We start from the raw sequence: 22,038 nt of genomic DNA on the forward strand, positions 1-22,038 counted from the left end.
AGTTCTGCCTGTTTCTGAACTTTATGGACATGGAGTCGTTCTTTTTTTGTGTCTGACTTCTTTTGTTCAACGTTCCGTTACTGAGGTCCATCCGTGTTGTTGCATTTAGCTGTAGATTGTTCATTCTCCTTGCTATATAAGATTCGATTGGCTGGATATGTCACAATTTATTTATCCTCTCTGTTGTAGACGGGCGCTTGGGGTGGTTTCTGGTTTGGGGCTATTCCAAGTGGAGCTACTCTGAACGTCCCTGCACACATCTTTTGGTGGACACCTGAATGCACTTCTGTTAGGTATATTCTTAGCAGAGGGATTGCTGGGTCATAGGATATCTATATACAGTCATGTGTTGCTTAACGATGGGGATATGTTCTAAGAAATGCATCATTAGGTGATTTTGCCGTTGTGCAAACATCATAGAGTGTACATACACAAACTTAGATGGCATAGCCTACTACACACCTGGGCTACACAGTACTGATCTTATGGGACACTGTCATGTATGCAGTTTGTCGTCGACCGAAACGTCGTTATGCAGCGCATAATGGTACTGAGCTTTTAGTGGCCACAGCCAATGGTTTTCCAAAGTGGTTGTACCAATTTGCGCTCCCAGCAGCAGACAGACATTTTTATACACGTTCTATGCGTAGTTGTACCTGTGAAAAACCACATATCCCAAGCCATGCACTCACATACCCTGGTGCACACGAATCACACCCATTATGCTTGGCCATGCCTGTGAACACGCTCCACTGGCCCTCACCTGGGCAAGCAGAGAACAGGTGAGCCTACATACGCCCCAGGCTCCTCCCTGCTATGTCACTGGGCAGGGCTTCTATGAAGGTGGGGGCACTGCCTTACGTGGGGTCCCTGTCTCACAGAAAATCTACCAGTGGTGCGGCGCCAAGAGCAACAATTTTGAGAAGCTGAAGGCCACACAGGTGTCCAAGGGCATTCGGGACAATGAGCGGAGTGGCCGGGCCCAAGTGACCGTGTCTGAGGAGGGCGCTGAGCCTGAGGCGATGCTCCAGGTACCCGCAGCCGCATCCCAGGGGTACAGGGTGGGGCTGAGCATGGGGACAGGATGCTCATTTCTTTCTTCCATTCGGTAGGCAATTTTGAGATGAATTTATTTTTCCAACAAGCTGGAACTCTTTAGGAAGTGGGGAAGAGCAGATTCCCTGGAAACGCCCAGACTCCCCTGAGAGGTGGGGCTGGAAGCCCAGGACCTGGTGCCTGCTGGGGTTGTGAGGCACACTCTCCAGCTGGGAGGGCCAGGTCCTCCAAAGGAGCTGAAGAGGAGGTTCTTGCCATCTCCTGAGGACAACCCTGGTGCTGGAGCCAGGTCAGAAAGAGACAACCAATCCCCTCTTTCCTCTTCTGACCATTCCTGGTAGTTTATGGCACATTTGGTCAACTGCATGATGTGATTGCCAGCCATTGTGCTTTGAGAACTCATCAATAGAGGCAAAGTTCACCAGGAAAAGGAGGATACCATGAGCTCTGCTCCATGCCGCTTGGCTCCTGCTTGTCTTGGGGCACTGAGTTCTAGTTTTTAGAAAGAGCAGAAGGTGATTATTGTGTGGAGGAGCCTGGACACCAGCCATGGCTTGGGAGGGGCAGTAGCTGGGGCTGTTGAGACTGGAGGTAGCCCAGAATGGAGGAGTGATAATAGGCTCTGAAGTCACAGGGATCTGGGTTCAAATTCTGAGTTAGCCACTTCATAGCTGTGTGGACAACTTATTTCATCTCTCTGGACTTCAGTTTCCTCTTCTGTGAGATGAGAGTGTTAATCTGTGCCTCCTACCGTGAGTGTGAGTGTTAAATGAGATCTTTTAAAGGCACGTGGGGGACGTGTTCAGTAGCTGTATTTAACATTCCTAGAAGGCCTGGGAGGAAACGGTGGAGCAAACGTCTGAAGGACCGTGCTGGAGGTAGAGGAGCAGGGTGTTCTCATGGAGCTCCTGGAGACAGGGCGACAGGGAGGGAAGCACTTGGCGGGCAGATCCGGTTGAGCTCCACCCACAGGAGGCGTGTGAAGAGAGGCAGGATGTCTCTAGGGGGGTCCTCCTCCCAGTGGAGGCTCACCGTGAATGCCCGTGTGGTCCTTGCCTGCCTGGGGAGGGAGCTCTTTCAGGAGCCCAGGCCCCTCCCCGAGGAAGGAGGCTGCCTGGAGCTCATGGCCCCCCTTTCTTCCATCTCTCCGTCTCCTGCAGGTGCTGGGCCCCAAGCCGACTCTGCCCGATGGTACCGAGGACACAGTCAAGGAGGATGCAGCCAACCGGAAGCTGGCCAAGCTCTACAAGGTGAGCTCAGCTGTTCTGTGCCCTGGGTGTGCGGTCAGGACAGGGAGGCAGGGGACCTGGTCTCCCCAAGCTCCACTGCCGTGAGACCTTTGGGCGTTTGGGGAGGGGGGGACTCAGCTTCCTCATATCTCCGTTGAACAGCCATCCACTTCCTTCACCGTCTTGCACCAAGAATAAGAGAATGTGATCAACCGCAGACGCCTCTGTGTCATGTTCGTCTGTGGGGTCTTGGGCAGCAAGGTCTTCTCTCTGGGTCTCAGTTTCCTAGTCTGTAAAGTGGGGAGAAGGGCAGTAGGGTCAATTTTGGAGGATTTCTGAGAGTCCACAGAGAAAACTGATGGAAAAGTGTCCTAGGAAAATACTTGGGAAAATACTACAGAAATGGGAGTGGGGGGGAGGGCAGGTTATGGTCATTGACTTTATTTATAATTTCTCGTGATGTTTAAAAGGGAATTGAGGCTTACCTTGAGCTGAGGAACTCTGGCGTCTGGGCTGAGCTCTGGGAGAAAGCCCAGCCTCGCCTGTGGCGCTCATGTTGTGCTCCAGGCTTATTCGTGGTAAAATAACAACAAAATAGGGGTCCAGATTCCCAAAGAAAAACCACGTTATTGATTTTTATTCTGATGTGAAAGGAATACATGTTCATTGTAAAAAAAAAATAGTGAGCAATACTCAAGAATTTTTAAAAAGAAAGTAAAAGTGCAATTTCACTAGTTTAAGATACTAAGTACTATTTTTAAAATGTGTTTTAATTACAAAAGTAACAATACCCAATTAAAAAAAATCAACCTCTCCTTCCCTCTCCACAGCTTACCATGGTTACATGGTTACCATTTGGGTGGAAGAACATTCCAGATTACATCTTTCTGTGTCTAATTATGTACTTGTCCATCTCTATTTAAATGATACAAAGGGATCCAAACTCTTCATGGTTTTCTATAGCCTTCTTTGTTCCATTCAACATGATCAGGAATATCTTTCTATAATTGAGATCCACATGGCCCTTTATAACAGCTGTATAGTATTCTATTCAAATGTAAGAATGTCAGCAGACCCCCCTAAATGATGGACATTAGGATGTTTCCGCCTTTTCTGACTGCAAACAGTCCCTCTTTATGCTCTTGTGCTAAGTATGGCATTAGGGCAAGTTTCCAGACATGGATTGCTGGGTCAAAGGCTGAATAATGAGTCTGTGATTGAAAATACTGGTTCTGGAGTCAGACTGCCTGGGTTCATATCCCAGGTCTGGTACTTTCTATCTGTGTGGGTTACTTAACCTCTCTGTGCCTTGGTTTCCTTGTGAATAAAATGGGGATAATTCTAGAGCTATCACAGGGTTGTTGCAAGGATTAAAGGAGTTATATAATTATATAACTTATTAAATTGCTTAGAACAGTGCCTGGCACATGGTAAGTATTTGATAAGTGTAAAACACTTATTATTTAAAGTTCTGATACATGTTACTAGACTGCCCTCTGGAAGGACTCCAGATTACCCTCCCCAGGGGTTTGAAGGTACCTGTTCACCCAGAGCCTTGTCAACACTAGGTAGTGTCAATCTGAATTTTGACTAGTATGGTACACTTTTTTAAAAATTCAATGAACTTTTTATTTGGGAATCATTTTTAGGTTTACAGAAAAATTGCAAAGATAGTACAGAGGGTTCTCATATACCAACTTCTCCTGAACATCTTAACATAATCAGATACATTTGTCAACATTAAGAAATTAACATTGATTCAATACTATTAACTAAATGACAGACATTGTTCAGATTTCCCCGATTTTTCATTCCAGATTCCAATCCAGGATACCACGTTGCATTTAGATCTTTTTACTTTTATTTTTATTTCCTTTTTTTTTTTTTTAACTGATGAGGTTGAATATCTCCTCAGCCGACTCTACAGTTCTTCTCCTACGCCAGCCACCTTCCTGCATTTTATCCTCCGTCCCTTTCCATGTGTAGTTTCCATGTTACTCCTGTGTGTAGGTCACAGATGTGGTTGTGACACAGCAGAGAAGGATAAAGAAGATCTGACTGTGCCTCAGAGCTTGAGGGTACAAGTCAGATGTTACTCTGCAGTGTCGTTTGGGGCGGGGGTCGGGATGGGGACCTGCCCATATGTTGCTTGGGGACACCCTCTGGGCAGGTGGAGGTGATGGAAGTCACTTACATGCTGGGCTCCCTCTCCCTCGTCCCCTCAGGTCTCCAATGGTGCGGGCACCATGGTGGTCTCCCTCGTGGCTGATGAGAACCCCTTCGCCCAGGGGGCCTTGAGGTCAGAGGACTGCTTCATCCTGGACCATGGCAAAGACGGGAAAATCTTTGTCTGGAAAGGTACTGGGGACAGGGGAAGCGTTCTCACTGGCCTCCAGGCAGCCTTGCAGGAACTCAGCTCACAGGGAGGGTAGGGTGTGTGTTCCAGGTTCCCTGGGGCAGTGGCAGGCTCCTGAGTGGAAATCAGGAGTGTTGGGCTAAAGCCCTGGCTTTGCAATTGACTTGCTGTGTGATCTTGGGCACTTTACTTACCTTTCTGGGCCTCAGATTTCCTATTTGGGCTAAAACTGATGTTTCCCAAGTGTATTCTAATACCAGTTCTCAGAGAGGTTAATGGGCATCATGTAAAAAACATACAGTTCTGTGGTCGAATAAGTTTATGGGCAACACTGGGTTAAATAATGTTAGCAAGTTTGTTTATTGCAGGACTTTTAAGAGCCTTTAACTTGCTAATGTGTGTTGGGGCTTTTCATGAAGGTGATCTGGTTTCTGTTTGGGAGATGCTGTGCTAGGGGTCCGCAGAACTCTTGGTGGAGTGTCTTGTGGGACTGATCGTGGGAGGCTCTGGGAAAAGGTTGGCCCAGATGTTTCTGAGAGGTCCTGAGATATTCTGAGGGGACCCATCAGCATCCTCTTCTGATGCTTCACGGGTGGTCCAGGGGAAGAGGACAGAAGGGAGAGGGAGGCAGTGGGTGGACAGAGAATGGCAACAAGCAAGAGAGAGAAAAGGAGAGAGAGATTGATCGAGCACTTGTGGCTATAGTAATAATTATTATTATTATCTTGGCCCTCAGCCTTGTTGATAAGAAGACTGGGCACCGAGGGCTGGCACAGCTGGCCAGGAGCTGGCCAGGCATGGGGAGTTTCTCAGGGTTGGGGTAGACTTCAGACTGTGGAGGAGGAGGAGGCCCCACTGTGGACAGAGGGCCTAGGGGAGAGAAGGGGGAAGGAGTGTGTGGTGTGTCGGCTTCGGAGTCGATGGAGCAGAGCTGTCTCAGCTTTCCCATTTGTGAGTGGCCTTGGTCAAGCCACTTAACCTCTCTAAGACCCTAGTTTCCTTATATGTAAATGTGGACAAGATAATAATGATCTTTATCACAGAAGGTTGTTGTGTGGATTAAATGAGATAATTTATGTATAGTATATTTATGTATAGATATTTATGTATAGTTCTGAGCAAAAAATACACGCTCAGTCAATGGACCATAATGGTTGCTGTGGTTGCCGTCATCAGCCAGGACCCCGGGCTGGACCCCCAGGGGCTCTAGGAGCAGTCAGCTCTGGGGGCTCTGGCCTTGGCTGTCCACAGTCTAAGAAGAATAGGGAGGGAGGTTTGGCTGCTGCTTTCCCTGGACCACTGGGCGTTAGGGTGCAGCACTGACCCCAGGCCCCTCATCCTCCATCTGCTGGCAGGCAAGCAGGCCAACATGGAGGAGAGGAAGGCTGCCCTCAAAACGGCCTCCGACTTCATCTCCAAGATGAACTACCCCAAGCAGACCCAGGTGAGTCTTGGAGCCAGGTAGGACAGTGAGGATGGGCCCAGTGGGCGTGGGGAAGGGCTGAGGCGGGGTGAGTGTCCCACCCTCAGTGTGGACTGTGTCCGAGGCTCCCCTGAAGACCCCTGCTGGGAGGCTCCTGTCCTCAGGGGCACCCAAATCCAGCCACATCCTGCTCTTCTCCCTCTCCTTCCAGATCTCCGTCCTTCCCGAGGGCGGGGAGACCCCGCTGTTCAAGCAGTTCTTCAAGAACTGGCGGGACCCAGACCAGACGGACGGCCCAGGCTTGGCCTATCTCTCCAGCCACATCGCCCATGTGGAGCGTGTGCCCTTCGATGCCGCCACCCTGCACACCTCCACGGCTATGGCCGCCCAGCACGGCATGGATGACGATGGCACAGGCCAGAAACAGGTACCTGGGGGGTTGGGGTGGGTGTGTCCAGGACCCTCCCTGGCTCCTCCCCAGGCACCTCTGACCCATGCACTGCCTCCTGCTTCCCTGAGGACGTTTCTGTCTGAGGTTTGGACCACAGTTTTGGTGGATGGGATTCTTTTGTCTTACTTAGTTTTTATAATCAGCATTCTCTAAGCACCTACTGTGTGTCAGGCCCTGTGCCAAGTATCTCAGACCCCACCCTGCCAACAAGGAGTGCCTGGTCTGGGAGGGGAGGTAACCACGGCCACAGCCAATTGCTCAGACCTGTGTGGTCAGTGGAAGATGGGAGGCAAGCACAGGAATTATGGGAACACAGGAAAGGCAGTGGGGGTGGGGTGGTCCGTCGGCACAGAGATGGGGACTCTTTGGTTGGGCTTCAGAGTGTGAATAGGAGTTTACTCCCAGAGAGGAAGAGTGGCAGACATTCCAGGGAGGGAGCTGTCCCAGGAGCCTGGTGCTGATGGCACCCTTAAAGAGGAGCCTTGAAAGCCGTGTGCAAGGGTGTGGACTTGATCCTATAACCAGTGGGTGCTAGTGAGGGTTTTTTTCTTTTTGTTTTTTTAAAAGCAGACATGTGACAGGCTCAGTTCTGTGCTTTTGAAACTCACTGTGAAAGTGGATTAGAGCCAGGAAAAGGTAGAGACCCCGTGAAGAAGTTGTTGGAATAGGTTAGGGGAGAGAATTCAACTTTGAGACCAGGAAGGTCACAGTGAGGCTGGAGAGGTGGTGGTGGTGGGGGGGGAGGCACGTTGGGAGATAAACATCTCTGAAACATCATGAGGTGGAATTGCTTCAGGCAGACGTTGATTCCATTCCACATGACAGAAATAGCAAATGTGTTCATTTTTATTTATTATTGTTTTTGTCATTGGTATTATTACTATTCTTTCATTCATTACTTCAGTGGGAGGGGAGGATGTGATGAAAATGTTCAGGGTAGGGCAGTGTGGAAAGAGCCCTGGCAGCCTGGCTGTGTGACCTTGGGCGAGTTGTTTAACCTCTGTGAGCCTCGTTTTCCTCATCTGTAAAATGGGGTTTAATTTCACTCCATCACCTTCAAGAATTTTGAAAGTCCAGAGATTCTGGGCTTCTGTTTCCTGGGACTGGGAGGGTTCCGTGTCTCCACAGCACCACCAGGTGGTGCTGCAGGGCCTCTTGCCCACTTGGAAAAGGGAGTCACCGGATCTCTGCGAAGAGATCTGCCAGCAGGGGTCATTCTGAGGTCACCTAATGATGGCCCTGCCTCGAGGTGATCTATAAAATCTAGACAATTCAATACTGATACCGATATGGTAATGTTAGTAGTAGCAATAATAATAATTCTAGTAATAAGAGTAGCTGCCACCTACAGAGCTATCACGCTGTGCCACGCACTGGGCAAGACTTTCATGAATAAACTCATTTGATCTTCACAACAACCCTTTGAGGTAGATCCTCTTATTATTCCCATTTTTCAGATGAGGAAACTGAGGCTTGTAGACATTAAGCAACTTGTCCAAGATTGCACGACCTCTAAGGGGGTGGAGCCTGATTCAGATCTGGGTCATATGTTGATTTGTGCACTGAGCCGTCACTGTGTTACATTCGCTAAAAGCACATTGTAACGACCACCGTGCAACTACCAGTCCCCACACTGAGGTCTCCGAGGAGGAAGTATGGGGTGGGGCAGGGGTACGGTATCAGGTTCTGGAGCAGGAGACCTGGGTTTGAATCCTCGTGGCTCTGTGATTTGGGCAAATTATTTAACTTCAGTCTGAGCCCAAGCAGAGTCACTTATAAAAGCTTATTCTAGGGGCTGGCCCAGTGGTGTAATGGTTAAGTTCAGCACAGCCACTCTGGCGGCCCAGGTTCGCAGGTTTGGATCCCAGGTGCAGACCTACACCACTTGTCAGCCATGCTGTGGTGGCATCCCACATACAAAATAGAGGAAGATGGGCACAGATGTTAGCTCAGGGCGAATCTTCCTCAGGGAGAAGAGGAAAAAAGAAAAGCTTGTCCCTTTGTGTAACTGCGACCCACCACGCTGCGGTTTCCCAGCTGGCCAGAGTTGGGGTGTGGGGGTGCCGCACCGTGTCTGAGCCCAGCTTTGCTCTGGCAGATCTGGCGAGTTGAAGGCTCCAACAAAGTGCCCGTGGACCCCGCCACGTATGGGCAGTTCTACGGTGGTGACAGCTATATCATTCTGTACAACTACCGTCATGGCGGCCGTCAGGGACAGATCATCTACAACTGGTGAGAGTCTGGGGCCGTGTGCTGTGGGGCGGTACGTGGGGGGCATTGGCTGGGCCCCGATAGGGCAGCAAGGGTGGGGGTTGAACAGGGCTGAGGGACTCCTGAGGGACAGCCACACTCCGCTGGAAAGGCTCTTATCCACAGGGCAACACCACTTGTCTTATTTCTCAAAACAACTTTTAAACTGTTCTTATAAAAACATTACCTGTCCATTGTAGGAGTTGTGGTGAATAGGGAGAAACAAACAGAAAATCTCTCCCACAATTCCACGCTAAGTACTGTACACATGGGTGTTTATCCTCCCACATTTTTTAATTCAAAATAAAATATTAAATATATTATCATTTAATAATATTAAAAATATTATCTATTTAAAAAAAATAGATACTACATTCACATAATTCGGAAATCAAAACCAGGCCGGCTCGGTGGCATAGCGGTTAAGTGTGTGCACTCCGCTGCGGTGGCCCCGAGTTTGGATCCCGGGCGCGCACCGAGGCACCGCTTGTCAAGCCAAGCTGGGGTGGCATCCCATATAAAGTGGAGGAAGATGGGCACAGATGTTAGCCCAGGGCCAGTCTTCCTCAGCAAAAAGAGGATTGGCGACAGATGTTAGCTCAGGGCTGATCTTTCTCACAAAAAAATAACAAAACAGAATAAAAAGGTATCTATTGAGAAATCTTGTTCCTACTATCCCTCTCTACCCCACCGTCCAACCTCCACCCCTCCATGGGTAACCGCTTTCATTAGTTTCTTGTATATCCTTCTAGTAATTGTTTATGCAAATAAAGTTATGTGCCACTTAACGTCAGGGGTCCATTCTGAGAAATGTGCCATTGGGTGATTTCGTCATTGTGCAGACATCACGGAGCGTACTTAAATAAACCTAGATGGTACAGCCTACTACACACCTAGGCTATACAGTACTCATCTTATGGGACCACTCTCGTATATGTGGTCCATCATTGACGGAAATGTTGTTATGCAGTGCATGACTATGTAAGCAAATATGACTCTGTATTCATAGTTCTCTCCCTTCTTTACACAAAGGATAGCATACTGTGTATGTTGTCCTGCACTTTGCTTTGTTCACTTACTACTTCCTGGAGATCAATCTATGTCAGTACATAGAGAGCTTCCTTGTTCTTTTTCACAGCTGCATAATATTCCACTGTCTGGCTATCCTGTAGTTTATTTAAAAATTCCCTGCTGATGCATACTTGGGTTGATTCCAGTCTTTTGCTATTACCAGCATTGCTGTGATTAGTAACCCTAAACAAATGTCATTTTGAATGTGTAGAGAAATGTCTATAGGGTCAGTTCCCAGAAGTGGGATTGCTGGATCGAAGAGTAAGTGCCCTTGTCATTTTGATAGATAATGCCCAATTTCCCTAGATGGGGTTGGCAGCATTTCGTGTTCCCACCAGCAAAGAGTGAGTGTCTGTTTCCCCACAGCCTCACTGATGGATGGTGTTACCAAACTTTTGGATGTCAACCTTATAGTTTATAAAATGGTATCTCAGTATATTTCGAAGTTGTATTTCTCTTACTATATAGTCTCAAACTTTTTGATGATTGGCTGTTGGATTTCTTCTTTTTTAAACTTTTTATTTCGAAATAACAGACTTGCTGAAAAGTTGTGAAAATAGTACAGACATATAACCATTAGCCCATAATCCGTAACTGTGTAACCCATATAACCATTACACAGCTTCCTGTATGTTCACATCTTACCTAACCTCAGTGCAATGATCAAAACCAGGAAATTAACATTGATACAGTACCGTTTACTGTACTGAACGTCAGTGCTGAGTGTTAATCTGTAGACCTCGCTTGAATTTCACCAGTTTCTCCACTAATATCCTTTTTCTGGTCTAGGATCTAATCCAGGATCCCACATGGCGTTTAATCATCATGTCTCTGATCTGTGACAATTCCTCAGTCTTTACTTTTCTTCCACAACCTTGATACCTTAGAAGAGTACTGGTTGGTTCTTTTGTACAATGCCTCTCAGTCTGCCAACATCAGGCGTTTAAAAGCAGTGTACAGGAAATTGTTTTTGACTGGGTAATACATACACGTGGTACCAAATTCACAAGAAGGCATTTTTTTTTTAGTTAGCTGCATTGGCACATTGATTTGTCAGATTTTGTTTCCTTATAAGAATAACACACATTGGTTAGGGGAACTTTAGACAGTATAGGAAGAGATGGGGCAGAAAGCCAACCACCCCCCTAAATCTCCCCTCTCGGGGCAGTCACCACCGGCTTTTTGGTGGACATCCGTGCAGACCTTTCTGTGCATGTCCATGTGAGGCAAAAGTGACTGATGTCTTTTCCCACAAATGGGCCCATGTCGCACTTGCTATTCCCTGACCTGCCCTCCCACCATGAGAAATGTCCGGGCCACTTTTCTGCATCTCGGACTCGAGTCTCAGAGCACTTTCTCTCATGGCTGCCCAGCAAGGGATGAGCCAGCTGGTCCCCCGCGGGCACATTTAGGGTAAGGAAGTCCAGTGGTTGTGCTCAGATCTCCATGAGTAGGCGAGATGCTGAGTGGGGGTGTGGCCTGTTGGTTTGGTTCCTGACTCTGGTTGCTCCTGAGAGAATCCTTCCCCTCTCTGTGTCTCAGTTCATTACCTGTAATCTGGAGGTTTGTGGGTTTCTCGGGCCCGGGGCAGAGGAGAGACTCTGGGCTCTGTGAACGTCGGTGCTGAGTATCACTTCCTCTTCCAGGCAGGGTGCCCAGTCCACCCAGGATGAGGTTGCTGCATCTGCCATCCTGACGGCCCAGCTGGATGAGGAGCTGGGAGGTACCCCTGTGCAGGTGAGCCCAGCCCACTGCCTCCCTGGGCTGCACCCTGGGCCTTGTCCATCTGTTCAGTCATCTATCTCACTGTCCCTCCGTCCAGCAAACATTTATGCAGGGCTCCCGTGTGCCCGACCCTGCGTCTGCAGCCGTGAACACACAGGTCCCGCCCTTGCCCTAGGCCCTCTTCAGTCTAGGGGGAGAAAGATGGTAACAGATGAACGATGTGTAATCACACACTGCGATGTGTGCCGTGAGTGAAAGTGGTAAGAGGCCGTGGAGACAGTAGCAGGAGAGGCACATGGCAGGACAGCTCAGAGGATGGACATGGAGCCAGCCTGCTGGGGTTTGAATCCTGTCTTCACCTCTGGGCAACCTAGGCCAAGTCCCTGGGCCGCTTTATGCCTCTCTGTTCTCAAACTGGGGATAACCACAGTACCTGCCTCACAGTGCTGGGAGGATGAGGAGTTAACGTTTGTAAAGCATGTAAAGCCACGCCTGGCCCATAATAGGCCCCTGATACATGTGTGTTAAGTATAAGAACATATAGATCCCAGGTAGGATCTAATTGGATTAGACAAGGCCACCCCCCAAGGAAGGGACTTTTCAGCTGGGACCTAACGGATGAGTAGGAGTTGGCCAGGCACATTCCAGGCAGAGGGAAGAGTATATGCAAAGGCCTCGAGGTGAGAGGGAGCATTAGGTATTAAAGTGAGGGGGAGACTGCCATGATAGGAGTCTGGAGAGGTGCTCAGAGGGGCCAGGCCACCCAGAAGTCAGGTGAGGATGTTGACCTCGATCCTGAGAACAAGGGGACGTTGCTAAGTGGTAAATGTGATGTGAAGGGATTTGTGGGTTTAAAAGGTTGCTTTGGCTATAGTGTGGGACCCTAGAGGTAGCAGAGCCAGGTTGGGGAGATGTGGGGGAAGGAGACAGAATTCTCCATCCTCTGTCCTACCCTTGGAGTGGACAAGGCTCTAGATTCGGATCTGGAGTTGGTGCCCTGAACTTGGACTGGGACAGTGGGGTCCTCTGGGTGCCGAGTGCCAAGTGGGTTGATCACTGTCTTAGCTCATTTGATCCCGACAACGGCCTTGGGAGTAGCATTCTCAGCCCCATTTTACAGAGGAAGAACTTGAGAGGTTGAGGCACATGCCCGAATTCTCACTGGCAGGGTGGCGCTGGGGTCTGAGCTCTCATCCAGCAGTGGTGGGGAGGTGACCATGATACTCCCAACACACACGTGAGATTCTCTTTAGATTTAGCTGGCCAGGGCCACAGCTGGGATCTAAAATGAGGTGGCACACGGGCAGGGGCAGATGTGATGTATCTTGGTGTAGACCTCCCTGCCCCTCTTCCTCCCACCACCAAGCCCCTGACTGCAGCCTGCATCTGTGCAGCCGTGCAGAAGGGGTCTCTATCCAGAAGGCTCTATTCTCACCATTCTGTCGGCTTTCATGCCCGGGGCTGACGTCATCATCCTGGAAGAATGTCCACGAACAATCCCTGTGATTCCATTTAAGGGAATATTTGCAAATATGGACTCTCTTGGATCTTGGACTAGACTCAGGGTCAGCAAGGCAGTGCCCGGGGGACCTCAGGCAATAGTGCTGTCTCCGGCTTTCCTGGGACTCCCACTTGCCTGCCCAACCCCTGTGTGCTGTGGGGCTGTGCTCCACGCCACACTCAGACACAGGTGTGATGGCCTCATTTGGGGAATGAGCCTGGGCCGTGCTGGCTGGGGAGGGAGGGGTGAGCCTGGTGCCACACAGAAGGACTGATGCCCCCACCCCCCTTTCCTGACTTGCCATCCTCTCTCCCTGCCAGAGCCGCGTGGTCCAAGGCAAGGAGCCCGCCCACCTCATGAGCCTATTTGGCGGGAAGCCAATGATCGTCTACAAGGGTGGCACCTCCCGAGAGGGTGGGCAGACGGCCTCTGCCAGTACTCGCCTCTTCCAGGTCCGGGCCAGCAGCTCTGGAGCCACCCGAGCCGTTGAGGTAATGCCCCGGCCTTGGACCCCGGGAGGGATGGGCCTCCCTGAAACCTCCCAGGCTCGATGGGCAGATCTCTGGGGATACGATTGGGTGTTAAGGGGTTAACCACAGGATGGGTTAAGAACCAGCTTTTTGAACCTTCCTCCCCTGGCAGCAGGATTGTATAAGACTTCTTGTTTCATGGATGCCCAGTGCCCCTTGCACACCTTCAATAGTGGGCAGCTCACTACCTCACAGGTAGTCCATTCTTCACAGTCTGGAAACTGTTCCTGATGACATTCCCCATGGCTTCCCTCACTTTCATGGGGGAAGGTGCAGATCTACAGGACACTCTGAGCCGTCTAGAGGAGAATGGGACTATCATCTCCTTTGTTCTGGGCACTCAACTTCTGTTAATGCAGCCCAGAATTCTAGAATCACCTTGGCTAACCACAGCGCATTAGTGACTCACAGGAGTCAACTAAGCCCATCAGTGTCCAAAGTCTGTGCCCTCATCTCTGATGGGGGGTGCTCCTCCAAGTCCCCACCTAAGAGCCTGTCCTGCTGCAGCGTCTGCTGGGCTGTGGGGAGGGGCCTGAGGGCTTTTGGTCTGGTTCCTGATTCATCAAGCACTGTCCTCCCAGATAATCCCCAAGGCTGGGGCGCTGAACTCCAACGACGCCTTTGTCCTGAAAACACCCTCGGCTGCCTACCTATGGGTGGGTGCAGGAGCCAGCGAGGCGGAGAAGATGGGGGCCCAGGAGCTGCTCAGGGTGCTGCGGGCCCAGCCCGTGCAGGTGGCAGAAGGCAGCGAGCCAGGTAGGGGCTAGGGGCGTGGGGACCAGCTGTTCTCTGGGGACTACAGCTGTTAGGTTCCCTCCCTTCCTTCTGCTTGAGGAGGTGTGCACCTTCTGCACCCTCCTCAGTGCCTGTCCTAATGTATGTTAGATGAGAGTGGGTTGGATGAAAATGAGGGCTATGGTGAGTGAGAGAGAGGCTTCCAGGAGTTAGAGAAAGGAGAGCCGAGTGTGGGCTGGGGCAGTCAGGGAAGGCTCCTGGAGGAGGCGGTCACTCGCTCGGAAGCCTTGAAAGATTATAGGCAGGAGTAACAGCCTCACAGGGCAGTGGTCTCGCCTAATCTTTAGAATCTCCTAGGACGGATATGCCACAGGCCTTCTCCGTTTCTAGAACATAGGTCAGGAGCATCTTCCTTATGCCAGCCCTCAGTCTTGCTGCTCTTACTTTGAGCCCACACCCCCCTGATAGTTGCTTAGTAGAAATGGGGAGAAGGAGCTTGGCGGAGAGCAACACCGTCCAATGGAACCTTCTGAGAGGATGGACCTGTTCTATATCTGCCAGGTCCAGTTAGGTGGCCACTAGTCCCATGTGGCTAATGAGCACTTGAGATGTGACTGGTGGGAATTAGTGAGAAGGAGGAACTGGATTTTTCATCGTATTTCATTTTAATGCAATTAAATTCAAATAGCCACATGTGGACAGAGCAGGTATAGTGGAAAAAACATGGAAATTGGAGTCCGACAAGTTTTGCATCCTGGCTTTACCGCTTACTGGCTGTGTGATGTTGGCTGAGTTGCTTAACCTCTCTGAGCACCCAGTCACCTCATTTGTTGCGCGGGGATAATTATCCCCATCCTGCAGTGCTGTTGTCGGTCTCAAGCCAGAAGTAGTCCTGGCTGTGTGCCTACTGCCAAGTCTGCCCTCTCCGGGTCTCATTTCATCACCTTCGAATCCCTCAGGCTTTTTCCCTCTTTGGCCCCCTGGGATTTTAAGATGGAGGGTGGGGGTGGAGAGCAGCTCGTTGCACTAGGGCAGGGTTTTCCCAGCCTCTGAGAAGTGCTAGGGAGGCGGTGGTGTCAGTTGGCAACTGGTGTGGCCTCCCCTCACAGACAGCTTCTGGGAGGCCCTGGGTGGGAAGGCCGCCTACCGCACATCCCCACGGCTGAAGGACAAGAAGATAGATGCCCACCCTCCTCGCCTGTTTGCCTGCTCCAACAAGATCGGACGTTTTGTGGTGAGCCCTCGCAGAGGCCGCTGCCTCTGCTTTCCCCTCGGGATGCGTGTTCCCAGGAGCGGGCCCATCAGCAGCAGGGCAGGGAGAAGTGATCTGATGGCACAGCACGGACGCAGGAACACCCTGCAGGCTGAGCCAGCTCTGAACTCCCTCATGGGGGCAAATAGAGTGAGCCCACCCAGGGGAGGGAAGACCGCGTGCTGGTGCACTTGCATTAACCTCTTCTGTTCCTTCCCAGATCGAAGAGGTCCCTGGCGAGTTCATGCAGGAAGACCTGGCCACTGATGACGTCATGCTCCTGGACACCTGGGATCAGGTGAGTGCAGGACAGAAGGTGAAGGCTCTCTGGGCCCGAGGGAGTGGGAGGTGCTTCCAGCTCTAGATAGTTGCCAGAAGGACTTAAAAGGGGCAGTGCCAGGTGTTGCTGGAAAAGTCCACAAGTCACCTCTCCTTTCTGAGCCGCTATGTCCTCATCTGCAAAATGGGAGAGATGGTACCTACCTTGCATAATCCAGCTGGAGTACTGGAAGTCCTACGACGAGCAGAATAGACACAGCACCCACTGAGGAAGGGCTAGTTTAATAGGGAACACATTTGTAAATGAGTCAGCGCAATTAAGTCTGGTATTTTATGGTCTAATACTATGTTATCAATGACAGGTGCTCTTTAAAATATTTTAGACATATGTAAAAATAGATGATACATAAAAATCAGCTGATTAGATTTTTTGATGTAACAAAACTATAATAAGATCCAAAATGGTGGCAGTGGTGGTGAGTTGTTTTTATTCCAAGCCTTTGACCCATGTGGGCCCAGACACACAGAGCCTGGCACATAGCAGACCTTTAATGCATATTTGTGGTGTGAATAAACCAGTGAGCATGTTTGGCCACTCATTTGTTGAACAAATACAAACCTGTAAAGAGATAATTCATCAACTTCTAGAGAGGGGTCTCAAACTCAGTGCCTCATGGCACCTGGTTGGCGACGTTAATGAGTGAAGCAAGCTGGGATGGGGAGACATGAAGGAGTGGTGGAGCCTGAGGCAAACTGAACTTCCCATCTAAAGGAGGCAGCCACTGCTCAGGTTCATCCATGTGAGGGTGAAGGCTCACGGTTGCCAGATCTTCCAAGTTTTCAAGAGAAGTTGGAAGAAAATCTAGATTTAATGTAATTAGCTGGTAACTAAATTGGTCTAAAAAGATATTGCAGACCCAGTGGGGTGGTGGGTGGGCAAACGAAGCACATTTGTAGGTCACCAGTTTGCAACCTCTGTTCTAAATCCTTCTAGTCATTGTCTGTGGCCTCTGTCAGCTGAGGGTTTGTCCCGTCCAGCACCCAGAACCTCCCTATTCTCCCTCCAGCAGTAAGTTTGGGCAGCATCCCTCATGTACTTTTTGTGTCACCTCTCACCTCCAGGTCTTTGTCTGGGTCGGAAAGGATTCTCTAGAAGAGGAAAAGACGGAAGCCTTGACCTCTGGTGAGGGCCCAAGTCTGCCCGTGGTCTGTTCCCTGTGGTGGGGTGGGAGGGGCTTCCTCTACAGGTCTGGGAGTTCATGACAGTGGGGTGGGAACTTCCTCATCCGTGGTCAGCCCCCAGGGAGCCCTGCCTGGGGTGGCCAAAGAACAGCTCAGTTCCTTCAGAAAGCCCTCGGTCAGGCCAGGGCAAGGAAGGAACAGATAGAACCTGCTTCGAATTCCCAGAATGCCCAAGGACTGAACTTGTCAGGGTTTAGATGTTGGAAGGCAAGTCGTGGGAGCTGAACAGATCTGATTTGGGAGCTGGGAACCCAAAAGCTGGCTCTTTAATATCTTCCAGTAGGGGACAACAAGAGAAAATGATATAAGCCTGGTGAAGCAGGAGATTAAACTGTGACCCCTGTCTCTTCCTGGGTTCCTGGGCAGAATGGTGGAGGAGTCACGTGGTGTCATGGACCTTAAAGGATAGAGTGTCCAGCGCAGGGATTGGGCAGTAGGGGCAGTAGGACCAAAACCATCTTAGGCACCTCCTGCCCTGACCGGCCTTCCCCTGGTGAGGGAGGCACTAAGGATTCTTGGGGTTTCCTCCTCCTGCACGTGTGTCTGCAGCTAAACGGTATATTGAGACGGACCCAGCTCATCGCGATAGGCGGACCACCATCACCGTTGTGAAGCAAGGCTTTGAGCCTCCGTCCTTCGTGGGCTGGTTCCTCGGCTGGGATGACAACTACTGGTCTGTGGATCCCTTGGACAGGGCCTTGGCTGAGCTGGCTGCCTGAGGAAGTGCAGGTCCCACCATGGTCACTGGTCAGTGCCTTCTCGAACTGTCCATCCCTCCAAAGAGACCTTACGGCAAGCAGGGCCACTCTGGTGTGTGTGCGTTTTTTACAGCAGTCAAAAACAGCCCTGCAAAAATGCAGGGTCTTTGCAAAATTGTCTCAAGTATCTGTGCTTTTGGAAATTGAATTCAATAAAAGCTTTTTGAAGTGTGTTAGTGGCTCAACGTGTCCTGGCAATTATTCTGAGAGTGCCCAGGGAGGGGCCTCGCATATGCCTGTGAACTGGCGGATGAGTTGTGGGTTAATCCTGGTCCTTTGAGAAGCAGATGCCAAGATGAGATGAAATGTGCATAGCTTGTACTAGGGGAACTGTCTGTATGAAAGGAAATAGGGAGGGAACCGGGAAGGCCGGAGAGCCATCAGACCAAGATGCAAGTCTCACCCCAAGTGAAGAAGACAGGGAGAGAAGGGTGAGTGGAAGCATCTTAGATGGTTGTGCAGTCCAGAAGGTTCGGCAAAGCTTTTGGGGAGTCCTTGAGCCAAAGTAAAAAAAAAATTTTTTTAATGGTATGGTCCCATTTTTGTTGTTATTTTTTATTGTGGTAAACCATACATTATATAATCATTATCATTTTGACCATTTTTAAGTGTACAATTCAGTGGCATTAAATACATTTACTGTACAATGTTGTGTAGCTATCCCCACTATCTATACCCAAACTTTTTTCATAATCTCCAACATAAACGCTGTGCCCATTAAACAATAATTCCTTAGTCCCCCCTCCCCTCTGTGCCTGGTAACTTCTATTTTACTTTCTGTCTCTATGAATTTGCCTATTCTAGGTACCTTGTATAAGTGGAATCATACAATATTTGTCCTGTGTGTCTGGCTTATTTCACTTAGCATAGTGTTTTCAACATTTGTACATTTTGTAGCATATATCAAAATTTCATTCTTTTGCTGGCTGAATAATATCCCATTATATGTATATACCACATTTTGTTTATCCATTCATCCATCGATGGACCCTTGGGCTGTTTCCACATTTGGCTATAGTGAACACTGGGGTACAAATGTCTGTTCGATTCAAAATGTTCTTGAGCCAAAGTCAAATCAGCCAACAAAGGAGTTGCCAGTCTCCCAGGAGCAGGTTTGGTGTCTTATCTCCCCACCACACTCAGTCATGGAGCTCTTGTGGGGATGGAGTTCAAAGCCAGCAGCTGGGGCCCTTAGTCACTTACATTCCCTGTAGTAGCAAGTTGGCAAGGTGCATTCTCATAGTCACCACACGCTGTAACATCTACCTAGACCTTCCTCGCTTCCTCTGGCTTGCACAAGTCGTTCTGCCCCAAAGCTGTTTGGAGAAATCTCTGCTGCTGCAGCTCCCATCGCAAGAGGTGCCCCTGCATGCTCCCAAAGTTTGCAGCCTTTAAGGTGTGGGAGAGAGACTTCCTCTGTGCCCCAATTCATCCCCTGGGCCCTGATTCTGCTCATGCTCAGGATGTCACAAAGTTCCTCTTAGACATTTCCATGAACTTCTGCCTCTAAACCTTTTCTTCATGGAGGCTCCAAACCAGTCCAAGGAACTGCTGAGGGATAGACCACCTCCTTCTCCTCTATCCTTCTGGTTTTTTCTCACCATGTTTTTCCCTCTCTTCTTCCGTGCCACCTCCTCCCACCCCATCCCCAGCCAAGTTATGGAGTGAAAACTCCCATGTGTAGGGCTGAGGAACAGAAACCAGTGTGAGGGTTTATGTGGTGGGAAGGGTGTGTGTGTGTGTTTACACTGTCGTTTCCAAAGCTGGCTGATCACCCAAATTGCCCAGGGAGCTTTTTAAAAGCATAGATTCCCCAGGGGCCCTACCTCCAGAGGTTCGGATTCATCGCAGAAGTGATGAGGGTAGTGGAGAAGGAATTTTCCAGGTGAAACATGGAGTTGGGGGAAGTCAAGACATCTCGGGCAGAGTGTGCAGCAGGCACAAAGATGGGGAGCTGTGAAGGAGAACGTCATGCTCGGGGACAGACAACAGCCCTGTGTGGCTGGAGCAGAAGGTGGGGAGTGCTAGGCCTTGAATCTGAGAGGTGGCAGGGCTCAGTTCATGAAGGGCCTCGAATGCCATGCTAAGGGGTTTGGACTCGATTTTGTAAAGCCTGCCTCGCCTACACTAAAGGGTTGCTTTCATAGCCAAAGCGATCCACTTGACAAATCAAAGTCCTGGAACATCTACCACCTGGAGCTTCTAGGGTCTTCGTTAAAGGCAGATGGAGGCCTGTCTGGACAAGGCCAGCTCACATCCTGGAAACCTGTAGGAGCCAAATTGCAGGTAGACCTGCCCATGCATTCTTCATTTCAGTTTATTGGCATTCAAGGCGGTTTATTGGCCAATTTTGGTTTGTTGGTGGCTGTGGCATCAGAGAGAGCTCTGCAATGCTCTGAGAAAAAGACGTTGCCTGAGGCAACTGGATTGCTTAGAGTTCATATTTTTCCCTCAAAGGCAAAATAAAGAATCAGGAACACTATCACTTCAACCATGTATTTTCTCTTCCTAACAATTTTGGAGAGACCTTGGCTTTCATCATGTACAATGGAGAAGTCATTGTGAAATGCCATGACAGGTGCCAAAGGGGCATCTCTTGGAAAGAGAGCGGCCTGAAGATGGATCCTGTGCCCTATCTTGGGCAATTCAGTTCAACTATATTTATTGTGTACTTTGTGCCAGGCGGTGTGCAAGGTACTAGAGATATAACAGAAAAATTTCTATGAGCCTCAATTTCCCCCAAATGGTAATAATATAGGTGGTATAAATATAGTGGTTAAAAGCCTGGCTTTGGAGTGAGACCTGGATTCAAATTCTAGCTCCTCCACTTAGCAGCAGTGTAATCGATGTTATTAAACTCTGTAGCTTCCTTAGCTGCAAAATGGAAGTAAGAACAGTGCCTATCCACTAAGAATTTTAACCAGAATTAAGGGAGATTATATTTAGCACAATGCCTGGCCTGTAATAAGTGCTCAAAAACGGTAAAAAAAAAATTTTTTTTCTCTTTTTTTGTAAAACTGAAGAGCCCACAGTAGGCCCTAGTATATATCCATGGAGGTAAAGACCCACCGCACTGTGGATCAGATAAAATGTTTTTGTCTGTAAGCAATGGAAAACCAACTCAAACCAAATCAAACCACAAGCACACTTATGTGCGCTCATAAATGATAGTGCAGAGTTTAGGGGGCCTCATGGTTGACTAAACCCAATGAGTCTGTCTGGGTTTCTTGTTGATTCTCTTGGCTCTGGCATTCCTGATGTAGTAGTGAAATATCTGTAGGTGTTCTGGCTCTCACACCTGCGCATGGCAATGCCCAGAGGAAAAGAGAAAGGATTATTTCGAGAAGTTTTCCCAGAAAGAGGAGGAGAAAGGAGAAACTGTCCCCCAGTTTATAGAAAACTTCTCCTCAGGTCTCAAGAACCCATCAGGGGTCACATGATCATTCCTGACCGAATCATGGGCTAGGGGGATGGAATGATCCATAGGCCAATTAGATTCATCCCAGGAGCTGAGGCTGCATTCTTCTTCCCCTGAGGTGAGAGCTCTAAGGGAGAGGTACCCAAACAAAGTCACGGTTCCTAGGAAGGAGGAAGAGGGTAAACGGATGCTGGGTAGACAGCCATTTTGTTGGAGACTTTTTTGGGGTCAGATGCTGAAAATAATAATTAACAGTAATGGTTCCTTACAGTCTTGTGGCATCTAGTAATTCTTAGAGGGCTTAATTTCCCGCCTATTTTTTTCAGAATCTTCAAGGAAAGATTGCCAGCTTCTATTATGGTTACTAAGTTTCTAGAGCTTTCTAAAACACAGTTTAATCAGTAGTTTGAATTTATTTTCTCAATGAACTCTTCTGGCTATGGAGTGGATTGAAAAGGGCTGTATCCTATTAGCAAGTGTGACTCCTTTAGGCAAATCCCAGCCTGATCTGAGCCTGGAGCTGCTGAAGTTAGAAAAAACCTTAGAGATTATCAAGTCCAATGATTGTTAAATCTTTGGACAGGCATGGTGGTGGGGTCAGCGTATCCTCTAAAGTTGTATGCAAATTTGTGCTCTATAGCTTCCAACATATTTTCAAAAAGTCTGAGACCCAAATAGGTGGACTCCAACTTCTTATTTTACAGGTGAGGAAAATGAGGCTCAGTGAGGGATATGACCTATCTAAGGTCACATTACAAGTTC

General features: G+C 49.2%; 1 protein-coding gene across 2 annotated transcripts in view; it reads left to right on the plus strand.

Moving 5' to 3' along the window:
* The window catches only part of GSN (gelsolin), a 56,130-nt gene extending 38,099 nt beyond the window's left edge, over positions 1 to 18,031 (plus strand). For both annotated transcript variants that reach the window (XM_058523916.1, XM_058523915.1), the window contains 13 exons: positions 882 to 1,031; positions 2,217 to 2,306; positions 4,511 to 4,643; positions 5,997 to 6,085; positions 6,276 to 6,491; positions 8,614 to 8,747; positions 11,483 to 11,573; positions 13,383 to 13,553; positions 14,174 to 14,348; positions 15,437 to 15,561; positions 15,800 to 15,877; positions 16,981 to 17,041; positions 17,650 to 18,031. In XM_058523916.1, coding sequence (XP_058379899.1) covers positions 882 to 1,031; positions 2,217 to 2,306; positions 4,511 to 4,643; positions 5,997 to 6,085; positions 6,276 to 6,491; positions 8,614 to 8,747; positions 11,483 to 11,573; positions 13,383 to 13,553; positions 14,174 to 14,348; positions 15,437 to 15,561; positions 15,800 to 15,877; positions 16,981 to 17,041; positions 17,650 to 17,819 — 1,683 coding nt within the window. In that variant the 3' untranslated portion in view covers positions 17,820 to 18,031. The remainder of the gene's footprint in view (positions 1 to 881; positions 1,032 to 2,216; positions 2,307 to 4,510; positions 4,644 to 5,996; positions 6,086 to 6,275; positions 6,492 to 8,613; positions 8,748 to 11,482; positions 11,574 to 13,382; positions 13,554 to 14,173; positions 14,349 to 15,436; positions 15,562 to 15,799; positions 15,878 to 16,980; positions 17,042 to 17,649) is intronic.
* The last annotated feature ends 4,007 nt before the right edge of the window (positions 18,032 to 22,038 follow it).

Source organism: Diceros bicornis, chromosome 28 (assembly GCF_020826845.1).
Source record: "Diceros bicornis minor isolate mBicDic1 chromosome 28, mDicBic1.mat.cur, whole genome shotgun sequence".
NCBI classification, from domain to species: Eukaryota; Metazoa; Chordata; class Mammalia; order Perissodactyla; family Rhinocerotidae; genus Diceros; species Diceros bicornis.